This window comes from Cornus florida, unplaced genomic scaffold (assembly GCF_030987335.1).
Source record: "Cornus florida cultivar Cherokee Brave unplaced genomic scaffold, ASM3098733v1 CherokeeBrave_3.0.0_Hap2_Chr06, whole genome shotgun sequence".
NCBI classification, from domain to species: domain Eukaryota; kingdom Viridiplantae; phylum Streptophyta; class Magnoliopsida; order Cornales; family Cornaceae; genus Cornus; species Cornus florida.
In genome coordinates this window covers 24,117,354-24,130,474 of record NW_026775576.1, presented here as the reverse complement: position 1 = coordinate 24,130,474, position 13,121 = coordinate 24,117,354, and the positions used below count along the sequence as shown (strand labels likewise).

General features: G+C 32.8%; 1 protein-coding gene across 1 annotated transcript; it reads right to left on the bottom strand.

Moving 5' to 3' along the window:
* Positions 1 to 4,068: 4,068 nt before the first annotated feature.
* LOC132311207 (protein trichome birefringence-like 43) lies at positions 4,069 to 12,859 on the bottom strand. Its single transcript, XM_059809005.1, has 5 exons — positions 12,543 to 12,859; positions 7,886 to 8,057; positions 5,237 to 5,412; positions 4,972 to 5,130; positions 4,069 to 4,462 (listed from the first exon to the last, which is right to left on the bottom strand). The coding sequence occupies exons 1-5, from the start codon at positions 12,824 to 12,826 to the stop codon at positions 4,159 to 4,161; spliced, it is 1,095 nt and encodes a 364-aa protein (XP_059664988.1). The 5' UTR covers positions 12,827 to 12,859; the 3' UTR covers positions 4,069 to 4,158.
* Positions 12,860 to 13,121: the final 262 nt, after the last annotated feature.

Sequence of the window (13,121 nt, the reverse complement as noted above, 5' to 3'; positions counted from 1 at the left end):
TTATTGTTGTTTGGATAAGATAGAGGAGAGATAAGAAAAGAAAGGATAGTGATCAAATTACTATCCTACCCTTTCATAACCACTTCACATCATTTCCAAAATCTCACATAGGATATTTGGAATGTTTCTTTGTGATAGTTCAATGCAATAGGTAAAAACAAAAGTAGAAAAGAAAAAAGAAAAAAGAAAAAAATAAAAATAATGAATGAAAACAAAATTAAAACATAAATGGAAAAACTTTTTTTTTTATATTGATTTGTGAAGGGTATTTTTGGTATTAAGAATTTACAACTAATATCCCTCCCTATCTTCTCAAAATGGGAGAGAAAGCTTATAAGGGATAGGCCTCCCCATCTCTCTCTATTCTCTATTTTCTCTCCAATTAAGTTACCTAAACACACTCTTACACTATCCTCTCTTTTCTTTTCTCTCCCTATCCCTCCAAATCAACCCTACTAAAGTGAAACCCAAATATTGAAAATTTCACCCAATTTTTTTTTGAATTTTTTTTGAAACCCTATCAAACGTTTTCAAACATTCTGTCCTAATTCAAATTAAGCGAACATTTCAAAATCCCTAACCCAAATTCAAATTTCCATTTCAAAAATCTGAATTCATTTGTTCACTGTTCATTTTCCCTCCATAACTCGGCCACTGTTGCAAAATTCCTTAACCTGTTTATCGCCTCAGACAGTCGTTTCGTTGCATGGTCGATCAAACCCGAGTAACAAACCAGAGCTAAGGAGTGAGGACTTAGGGTTCAAAGTGTTGATTAATGGCTCAAAACAGGGAATCCTTGTTTTATGGCTCAAAAAATGAGATGGTTTAATGGAGGAAAACATTCTATGTTTAACTCCACTTGTTGGCTCCAACGATGAAAGGCTTGCTTCTCTTATAAATAGAGAAGCCTTAGAAACCATTTGAAGTATCAAAGGAGAAGTTCATTAGAGTGAGAAAAACAAGAGCTCTTAAGTGAGCTAATTTAGAGATGAGAAAATATTTGTATATTTTCTCATTTGTGAGTCTAGTTTTGTTATTAGTACATTGATCTTTGTAGATACATTGTCGAATCACGTAAATTCTTAACTTTCTTTTTTATATTAGTTTTCTCCTATTTATTATTTTGTGAATGTATTCTTTTTTTAGTTTGTGATCACAACCATCATTAGTTATTTGTTGGGCCATGCTTCCGCACAACACAAAGAAGAAGAAAGTTCAGGCCTTTAGCCACTGGTGGTAGATTCAAAAACTGGGTCAATGTCAGCGGTGTCAAGGGAGGACAACTTGGTTTTCTCATACGAGGTTTCTTCAAATGGTGTTAGGTAAATTAATTCCTTCACACCCTTTCTTCTTCTTTTTTCCGATGATAAACCAGTCCGGAAAGGTAGAAGATGGATTTGTAAGTAGTTCCTCACCCCCAACACACATAAACAAAAACAAACCATAGCCTTTTAAATAATGCACTTTGGTTGGGAGTATAATTCAACCTGTCTTTTTGTTTTTGTTAGTTATATTCTGCATATTAATTATCATTTACAACCATCTTACTAACCGTTTAATATTTGTTTCTCATATCCATCTACAACTAAACAGCAAAATGCTGCAAAGATTTTCCTTAGATTTACGGCTGTACCATTTCGTCCCATTGTTCATGTACAGAGTCGACGAATGTTGAAGTACAATATGGAATTCAGGGTTAGGAGGGGCCTCTCTATTGAGGAGCTCGAGGTCAGTGATTTTTATATGATTACTTTTTTCGTTTAGTTATTGGGAAATCGGGTGTGAAAATTAATAAAAAGGTTAAGCGTAACTGTAATGTAAGTTATATTTACAAATAGTCCCTCATTTTTTTAAATGTTTATTTCATTATGTAAAATTTTTTAAAAAAAGTATAAATAAGTCCTTCCAACTATTTTTTGACAAAATTAAATATGAAAATCTCAGTTTATCTTTTTTGTTTTCATTTTGCCGTACCACATAATGCGCGTAAACAACCCCCGCCCCGTTATATTTTTCAAATTGTGCTAAAGATATTTTGTCAATTTAACAATTGAAATGTCTAAACTACCCTCAATAAAAAAAATAAAAACAATAATAATGAATGAGCAAAATGTTTTCCCTCTCATCAATAGTTGTCCATGTTTTTATTTTTCAAATATGTAGCTCTCTCTTCGGGGACCATTTTTTCCGGCCACTTCCATATTTGCCGGTCGATTCTCCTTCTAGCACCATCCAATTGAAGTAATGGGTCTGTTTTAATTTGTGTGTCTATTATATATATAGAGAGAGAAGAGAGAACCCAAGTCTTGTTTTTCACCGCTGTAAACAAAACCAAACCCAATTTCTGATTCTTTGATCTTCAACTCCATAAACCTAATATTACATAAATACTCAATTTTACAAATACACATTTTGGGTGATTTATATACGCATAAATATAAACCCAAAAACCACCAAATTACTGCAATTTTTTTTTAGAGAGAGAGAGAGTTCAGACGAGGCTAAAGAACCAGCACCGCAACCACCGATAATACTAACTACCACCACAAGTTAAGGGTGTTAAGGGTGTATTATATAGTTTGGGAGTGTTTGGTTTGGGTTTTATTATATCCGGTTTTGGAGTTGTTTGGTTCAGCTTTATCCCATTCTTGGACAAAATGAGATTTATTTTATTCTTTGTCCAAAACAAACTCACTCCTATACCAATTGGACAAAATGGTCATTTTACATGGCTTGTACTTCTATTTATTAATTTATTATACTATAATGAGACTATTATCCGTCATTTTAAGTCTCGAGGGAATTATTTGTACCAAATCAATAGTATAGGGCGGTTTTAAACTATACACGGACTGTTTTGCACTATATTCATAATAGAATATGTTTTGGTACTTGACCCATATTAAAATGCTCCAGTATCCCATCTTTAGCATTTCACTGCCTCAGTCTCTCTTAGATCCAAATGGTCTGTAGTTGCGTTTCTGAATTCTCTGCCATGTAAAACTTGTGTTTAGAATATGGATTTTTAGGTGCTTGCAAAATTTGACCAACTGATAAGGATCTGTATATACTTCAACTCAGAGGACTTGTGTTGTGCTACAAGCATTTGGTTTTTGAATTTTTAAATGATAGAGGTTTAGTAATGATTTTAAATAGAATAGGTAAGGTTTAACCACAAAATGTGTTTGGTTACTGAATCCTAATAATTGCTCCTTGGCAATTAGATTTGTTATATTATGTTACATTAATCTTGGATGCATGATTATGCTTCTACAATATATTGGAGAGAATCAATGCTGCAAAACAGATCTCTCTCTCTCTCGAGTTGCTATTTTGGTAGGCAGAATGGGTGCAAAAATAGCAGACCCGCTCCCCTCCTCATCCTTCCACTTAATTTTAAGATATTACTCGTGCTTGTCTTGATGGAGATGTTAAAAAATCAGTTCCAATTAGTAATAACTTTGTTTTCAACGATTAAGCATCTTTGCAACTATTTAGGGTTGTCTACATTAATTATTTTTTGCATACTATTGTAGTTCTTTTGAATCTTAGTTCTGTTTGAATAACTAATACATACAATGTTTCATACAAACCAGGCAGGCGTTCGAAAAAAGTTGCCCCAGCCATTGGTCTAGCTGTTGCCCATCGCCGTAGGAACCGTTCCTAGGAGAGTTTCCAGGGGAATTTACAGACGCCAAAGGCATCGCCCGTAGGAACCGTTCCTTGGAGAGTTTCCAGGCTGGAGACATGCTTTAGTCACATTCAGTGATTCTGCTCCTGTGGCAACAATTTAGGGTGTTATTGATGACCTCTGTGAATGCAGTCAGTGTGGGGGCAGATAGTACCATGTGGACTATGTCCATTGATATTTTAACATACATATTCAAGAAATAAAAACATTCAAAAGTAACTATCAAAAATAAATTTTATTAATTTCTTGTGTTTATAAAATGACCACCAAATGAGAACAATTGTTCCATTTGGTATATATATATATATATATATATATATAATGTGAAAAACATCATGACCAATGCTATTGGTGTATTAGCATATGTTAAAAAGCAATCATCAAATACAAAATTTATTAGTTTTTCGCATGAAATGACCACCAAATGAGAACATTTGTTCCATTTGGCATATAATGTGAAAAAAGATCTAGTAATTATGAATGAGAGCTGCATATAAGAGTTGATTCCAAGTATCTGGGACACCAGCTAGACACCAGTGACTGCAGTCCATATCGTTGTGCCCTCCATGGCCATAGACAGAGGGGTGCCCATCTTTTCTCAACTGCGAAAGGCTTGTTATATCGAGCAGATACACCGGCTTCGACATGCTACCCAGCACGTCCTCTAGCACCACTTCTGCCGGATGTGGACCTCCCGGGTACTTTGCAGCGAGTAGTGGCTGCGTTTGCCCCCCACAGTTCTTCGCATTCGGCTCACCCCACTCACTTCCACTAATTTACAAAGGTAAATAGTATTGGATGAATATATATGAATAATGATTCACTTATAAGGCTACATTCGATTAGATGGAAATAATAACAACATAAAGGAAATGAATATTTTTTTAAAACACTTTGAAATTTGGGTAGAAGTTTTGAGGGGAGTTAACTTTTCATTAGTACATTACCTAACTTTCTCATGAAATTTTTTATTTTTTAAAGTTACTTTTAATAATTTACTATAATGCCCTTTTTCTCTTTCATGCATTTCAAACCATAAAATGATAATTTTCGAATTTCTTATCCTAATCAAATGCATATAATTAGAAAATTTCCTTTCATTCGTTTCACCTAGCACTTTAGAAATTCTTCAATTACATTATAAATCCACTACATTCAAAGCAAGTCTTATCATATGAGCAAGCTCTCTTGATAGTTCATAAGACAAAATACACACAATATATATATATATATATATATATATATATATATATATATATATATATATATGTAAGACTCACTTGTTATGATCAGGGGAAACGGCTTGGAAGAAGACACTGGTTTTTGCAGGATCTACTGAGGAGTCTATCAATGTGGCCCATGTTCTCAATGCTATTTCATAAGCATCCAATCGATTCATATCTTTATATGTTGCATTCCCTTCTTCAATCAAATCCCATCTGCAATAGATATGAAAATAAGAATATCTTTATTTAGCAATTGAAGCTAGAAAATGAATTTTAACATACTATGAATTAAGGGCGTTTAACGAATTATTATTCTTACGGTTGTTTCCTTCCTGTGTGAAGCCACCAATGCCATGTGTTGAAGATCAATGTATCAATTCCTTTCCACATTTTGCTGCTCTCCATTGAGTCAAGTTTCAGAACTCTTTCACCATTTTCGTTTACAAGATCAACAAGAAATGCATCGCGGTAGAACATGAATGAAACATTGTAAATCTACACATGTTTAATGCATCAAGGAGTGAGCAAGCACACAATAATATGCTTAAGCTACTTAAGCTTTTGGAGTAGATGGTTACTAGAATCATAAGTTTATATATTAATTCTTTAATGCCAAATTTTCATAGTAAATTACTATAAGATTGTAAGCTTTATGCATCTTTAATGAGCACAGCCTATGGCATCTTTTATTTATCCTTTTATTAATAAAAAAAAAAAAAAAAAATCAACGTTTATTTGATATTTTTGGAAGCAAAGAATTTCTCTCTACTATTTATAATTTAATTTTCAATTTTTTATGTCAAAAAATGAACAAATTTTATTTATTTATTTATGCAAATGACCTATATTACCATCTTACTCATTCATTTTAGAATAAAAATCAACATAATTGTGTCCCCATTCACTTTATACATAGCATTAGATTGTAAACTATCCTATAAAAAAAACAATAAAAACAAATAAATAATAAATAAAATGAAAGATTCACCAAATGGCTTGAAATGTCTAAGTGTTTTCTTTATTTTCTTTTGTTGATAATTTTGAAATGTCTAAGTTTCTTCAATAGAAAAATTTATCTCTGTATTCATCCCAAATAATAATTTAGAATATTTATAATTGCACATCCAAACTACCATAATATATCTACATCCATACTATTATTAGTCCATACTATTATTAAAAGTACAAAGTGTTTTAGTACATTATTGAATTTTAGTAATTCAGTACATTAATTTATTTATAATATATAACTTACTTAGTAAGAGTTTTTTTATTTATAAATATAACTTCCCTAAAAGAAAAAAAACTTACCTAATGATAAAATCTTATTAAAGACCATTTTAGAAAGAAAAAAAAAAGCATAAATAAATCTGTATATTTATTTATAAATATACCTTATTGACTATTTTCATGTTTCAAATCATTTTTAATTTTTATAATGGATTTTAATTTTTTTAATATAATTTATTTAAAAGTACTAGACTCCTAAGCATTCTATATCAACTATACCAATAAATCCTAAAGTCTATCTATTACTCCTCAGCATTTTATATGCAAAATCATTGTTATATTTAATTATTTAAAATGTATCAAAATTATTCATATATTTTTATTTTTGATTCTTTTTATTTTTTTAGGGTAAATTACTATGACACCCCCAGGTTTGCCTAAAAGACAGATACAATTTAGGTCATTTTCGGACAATGACACCCCATAAGTTTGGTAAACTAGACAAAGACACCCCAACCATGGTGAAAATACATATTTACCCATTGACCACCTAAAATGACCAAACTAACCTAAGTGAATATACAACCATATGTATATAATTTTCTATCTACCCAGCTCCAACACCACCATCGCCCACATCACCCACCAACGACCACCGCCTCTTTCTCTCTCTCCACTCATCGGTCACCACCGCAACCACCACTCATTAGTCACCACCACTCATTAGTCACCACCACCGCAACCTCCATAACTACCCCAACTTAGGCCCACCACCACTCACTTTCACCTTCACCTCCACCACCACCACGAATCAGCCAATAGCAGATCCGAATCCGAGACCACCTTCACATTCACCTTCGCCCTCATCATCAACCCCATACCCAATCTCTTAATCCTCACAAAATTCGACAACCGGTGGCGCAAAGCCCGAGGACACGACCATGGAGCTCGGTCACACCTCACGGCGGCGCGCGACAGGTGGAGGTAAACTTGGCGGTGGAGGAAACTGGATATGGCCGAAGTCGTCACCGGATCCTGGTGAGGTTGTGGTAATTGAAGGGTTGTTTGAGGGTGTGGTATAGGAGGAGGGAGGTGGAGGAACCCAGCGGCGTGCAACAGATGGCAGTGAAGGAAACTGGACATGGCTCTGTGTTGGGTTTGTGTGAAAATTATTGTAATGTATATGTGTGTAATGTATGTGTGTAATGTATATGTGTATGTTGATATGTGTGATGGAAGAGAAAAGAATAGTTGATGGTGTTAACTGCTAAGAGGTGGTGGCCGCGGTGGCACTGCGGGAGATGAGAGAAAGTAAAACTGTCTGTAAGAGTATACAAAATGAATATATGTATATTACTTAGGGTAGTTTTGTCATTTTAGGTGAGGTTGAAAGTATATAGCAGGGTATATTAGACATTTCATGTTACTTAAGGCTGTGTTTGACTCCTTATTTATAAAATGGGGTGTCATTGTTTAAGTTTTCAAATCTGGAGATAAATAGATCACACTCTCCCAAAATTATATCTACCAATCATTTAGACAAACCTTTTTTATTTACAATCTCTACTAATAAATTTTTAAAGTCTGTCAACTATTTTATTCAAGTACAAAATTATTCTTATATACATTTTGATCCTTTTCACTTTATAATCATACAAATAACCATTCACGTGCATTGCATGCATATATATATATTATATATATATAAATATAGAGAGAGAGAGAGAGAGATTCTTACCGGGAATGTGAACGTGGAGAGGTCCCCAACCCTGGTGGAGACGTACTTAGTCTGTGGAACTGCTATGTGAAGCATACAGGTGAGTGATTGCCATTGGTTGAGGCTCAAAGAATCTCCTACAAACATCATGCGTTTTCCACTTAATTTCATCAAGAAATCTCCACCGTCAAACCTACATCAAGAAAAGGCCAGTCAAGAGGCTTGTGGGGTCCAGCAGATGATCCTTGTCAGACAGTGACACATTAACACACGATATTGAGGACAAAGCAAATGAAAACATTAATCATAAATTACGTTTGGAAGTTGTGAACATGAAATTCAGATTCTTTCCGTTACAAGTTTTTTTTTTTCCTTTCTTGTATTTCGTGTTTAGTTACCACCAAAACGAATCTTTCTAATGCATATGCAATTTGTATTGAAAGGAACACCTGACCCAACACACACGACACTCATTGCACTAAGAATGTGACACATGCATATTGCAAAAATACAATATTCGGATTTGGTGTTGCATTTTTGAAATAACAGTGTTTCAAGTATTACATTCTCAATGTGTGTGTATATATATATAATGATTATTTCTTATATTATTAATTTATTTATTTATTATTATCTTTTTTTGTCTTAGTTGGTACTCACACACACATACCTCCACTGAGGTTCGAACCCTTGACCACTGTTTGAGAAGTAGGGGTCTGATACAGCTAGGCCATAGGCCTATTGGTTTTATTACTAATTTAATGTGATATTTTTATGTGTATTATTGGTCGTATCGATTGATACGTTACGTATAGGTCAGTTTGTAATATTTTTTAAAAATTCGATATCATTACACGTATCTAACGATTTATATCAATATTCACTCAAATATATTACACTGCAATCGTGATGGGTACTATATAACTATGAACCATGTGTGCATCAACGATGACAGGTCATTGTCTTCGAGTGTTGGCAAAGTAAAAGAAGAAATGTCTAAGGTCATTGTCTTCGGGAGTTGGCGAAGTAAAAGAAGAAATGTCTAAGGTCATTGTCTTCGGATGTTGGCAAAGTAAAAGAAAAAATGTCTAACTTTGGGTGTAGAAAGAATAAAATAGAAAGATAAAGGGTTAGTTTCACGGCTAAATATTACATTAAAACATTTTTCGAAAAATACTATCACTCACACCTCAAATCACTTTTTTGTCAATCACACTGTCAAAATGAGTGCAAAATGATATTTTTACCTTCAATTTTTAATACATTTTAATTTAAAACATCATAATTGTATAATGACAAAATTACCCCCATCACCCTCACCCTCACCTCACCGGCCCTCTCTCAACGCCGGCCGGCCACCTCCCACCACCACGCCACCATTACCAGATGAATCAACTTTTTATCTAATCTACCTACTATTTCATCTTCACCGCCTAATTTACTAGCCGTTTCCCTTCATCATCAATTATTTATTTTATTTTATTTTAATTATTATTAGTTATTCCATAAATACCTCTTTTGGTTTCTTTTCTTTTCCTTAGAAGGATTTGAAAAGAAAAGGAAAATTAGAGTAAACTTTGAAAACCATATATTAAGTTTCCATGTTTGTTGAAGGTAGAGAGAAAATAGAATCCTATACATATATAAATATATATATATATTATACACATATATACATATGCGTATGGTGTTTCTTTGGCAGTTCAGAAAATTCCTAGAAATTTCAATTTAGAACCCAAGCGGAGTGGTTGATGTGGTATCTCAATTGGATGTGTGGCCTCCTAAAGCTGATTGATAGCAGCCACGGTACTTTTAGAAGAAGAAGATGTTTATTTGTTTCATCTCATTTTCTTTCTATCGACACTTCCTATGTTGCTCTATCAACATGATTTTGTAGGGACAGCGACCTGATCTATCACCACTCTAAGGTTTAAGGAATCTAAAAGTTTACTTCGTCGGCAACACCAATTTTAATTCTTCCGACCATCAAGTTTATTAATCAAACCCATATTTGTTCAAACTCTAATTTGCTCTCTTCATCGATTCAATTTACAAACCCTAATTTTTAATTTAGGGTTTGTTCTTTGCAACATCAACACGATGCCAAACTTGGACCTCCCAAATGTCCAACAAAAACAGTAAAAAAGTAAAAAAGAGAATGAGATACCCGAATTTCTCTTTGTTTCCCTTTTCACCTCTTCCCTAACTACAATTTCTCCCACATCTAAACACAACAATTCATTAGAACAACAAATCATATCACTTGTTCTCAATAGATCGGCGCCATTGATGAGTGCGTGATTTGGTGATGGAGATCGTGGTGGTGCAGCTGTTAGTTGTGGTGGTGGTGTATATATATATATATATATATATATATATATAATCCTAAATTTGTAAAATATTTAGGAATAGTTTAGTCTTTTAATATATTAAAGATGTTTTTGATAAAGTCAATAAGTAAATCACAATTATTTATTTTTATTATTTTCATTTGAAAAAAAACAGTTGAAACATGGATGAAACACTAATTTTTGTCCAAATTCTCTCATTTTCACTTAAAACTTTTTTATTTCCATCCATTTTCTAGCTTTCCAAACATAGCATGCTCTTTTTCCTAGCTTCCATTCATGGTTACCGGAACATCATAACATTTTGATGTTTTATTGGGTCCCACGAGAAAATGGTTAGAAGTGGGGGTGGGCTCTCGTGATGCCACAGTAGTGTGTACGCAATTTGCTCTGAGTGGTCCACAATTGTTGTCCGACACGTAATGACAAAATTGGAAGACAAGTCACCCAGTCTGTGGAGGTTGAACCAAGATATAAAGTGGGCCATATATATGGGTGGGGCCCTTCAAGATGTAATTGGAACTTTGAAAGGCCTACATCATGATTAATTTTTAATACATGTGTGGATTAAAAGGGCCAAACTATTGTGGCAAGTGGTATTTCTTTTACTTTAAACGGTGAGGGTTCAGGTCGGTAAAAAGAAAGGAAAGGAGAAATGTGAAGGGAAAATCAGAACAAAGGAATTTTTTTTTTTTTTTTTTGTTTTTCAGTATAAATAATACAAGGAAAGAAAGAAGAATTTTGTCCCTTACAAATTTTCATCCACTCAAAATTTAGTAAAAGACAAGTAAACAATTATAGATATTTTAAATTAAATATTATCTTAAATTATACAAGTTTTAAATTAACGTACTATCTTCTATAAATTAGAATATTATAAATATTATTAGATATAATGGTAAAATAATTATAAAAGAAAATTAAAAAAAAAAAAAATACAAAATCTCTTCCTTATGAATGTCTCATTCATTTCTTATTCTTTCCCTTCCTTTCTTATAGAGAAGGCATATAAAGGAATAAAGTGAAGTGTATATAAGTTTCTTGTCAATGATAAAAAAAATAAAATAAATAAATATAGGAGTAAAGATTATATATATATAGTATATATAATTAGGGAAACAGAGGAAAGATGGTGCATTGATGTACTATTTTATATCAATTGCGGCGTAGCCTACTGATATTTCTTTACTTTTGAAAGAGAAGGTTCGGACTCAAATCCCTATAATGGCATTGTAGGAAAAATATACTATTTTATATGCCTCTTGAAAAACAGTTCCTCGTCGTTCAAAAAAAAAAGTCCAATGTTCAAGTCCGTAAGAATATTATAGGTGTATGAATATATTTCTTATCAATAATAATAAAAAAAATATAATAATAATAATAAAAAAACATCTTATGATCCTCTTGAAAAATGGTGCTTAATGCTTATATTCTCTCCACTCACACATTTTTTACTCCATTCGAACTCGAATCCCTTCCCTAATCATTTGATGGTGAAATTATACAATTAGCATAGATGCTTTAGATCTTGTCAAATGTAATTAGAGTATCCAAATTTAGTGCCCTTGAACGAATTAGTTTGAAATTCAAAAAATCAAATTTCTGTGGAATAAATATAGTAACTCTAAATTACAAAAATCAATTATTGGCAAGGACTATTTATAAGATACAAATATATCAAATCAAGACGAGAAAAAGTCAGAAAAAAAGAGATCCCACATAATGACGAGCCAATCTAACAATTAAAGATTTCCTTTCTACCAAGGATTTTCTGCCCAGTGCCAATAAGTCTACTTTATACGGTATACACAACTCTTGTCACCGTCAAGACAGTAAAAATTAAATATGCTAGTTTAGATAATAGTGACCTCGTGACAAAATTACCCTATAAACTATATTAAACAATTGTAATATGAATAAAAACAGCACAAGATTTAGAGGACACCAAAGACTAATAGAAAATGACACGGTAATCGAATGACTACGTCAAAAAAGCATATTTTGTTAACTTCACGTTACTATATTTAGTTTTCTCACCTTTCAAACGAGTGTGACAACATATTAAAAAATTAAAATAATAATAATAATAATAATTAAAAAACACAACTATTATAGTATTATATTATATTCTTATATCGAATAAGGTGATAAAAGTTTTAGTTTTCAAATAAGTGGAGTGGGTGTTTGAATTTATTGTCAAAAAAAAAAAAAATTAACAACTTACACTTCTCCAACAACTTGATGGATGATTTAAATCGAACGGTTTGCAAAACGCGATAAAGACAGGTAGAGAACGTGAATAAGAAAGAGTAACGGTGGGTGTACAGTACCTTGGTAAATCGCATCCGGTGGGTTGCCACCTGTATTTGAGGTAGTCTGTGTCTGGTCGACCGTTCCCTTGGCAATCGAACTGCTTCTCTACGAACGGACAGTTTGTTGTGTCGTAGAGAGGATAAGAATCATCAAACACCCAACTCCCTTGGAAAATATTACACCCTTCGCTTCCAAATCCACTTACATTACTATTCAAATACCCTCCATGTGTTTGGTTGATGAGGTCGGAGAGTATTAGCACCATTACTAGTAATGAAGAGCGAATAAAAACACCAACCATATTATATATATATATATATATATAGAGAGAGAGAGAGAGAGAGGAGGAGGGGGGGTGGGGGGAGAGAGAAAGTATTACTAGAACTCACATGCAGCAGTTATATATATACTACTATGAGAGGAAGAGGGATTGAGTGTTTTAAAAAGTAATTGTAATTGGCTAAAGGAAGCTTTTGAAAATGGCAAAATATATATATATATATATATATATATATATATATATAATTAAATAATAAATAAATAAGTGGGTTGATGTAATTTTAATTATACAAATCCAAATATATAAAAGGGAAAAT

Bases quoted from the DNA above. Each gene is read 5' to 3' on its own strand.
- LOC132311207 (XM_059809005.1), bottom strand. From the start codon at position 12,826: ATGGTTGGTGTTTTTATTCGCTCTTCATTACTAGTAATGGTGCTAATA. The intron at 8,058-12,542 runs GTACTGTACACC...TTCTTGATGTAG, and splicing joins ACCGGATGCGATTTACCAAG to GTTTGACGGTGGAGATTTCT. The intron at 4,463-4,971 runs GTGAGTCTTACA...TTTGTAAATTAG, and splicing joins GTTTCCCCTGATCATAACAA to TGGAAGTGAGTGGGGTGAGC.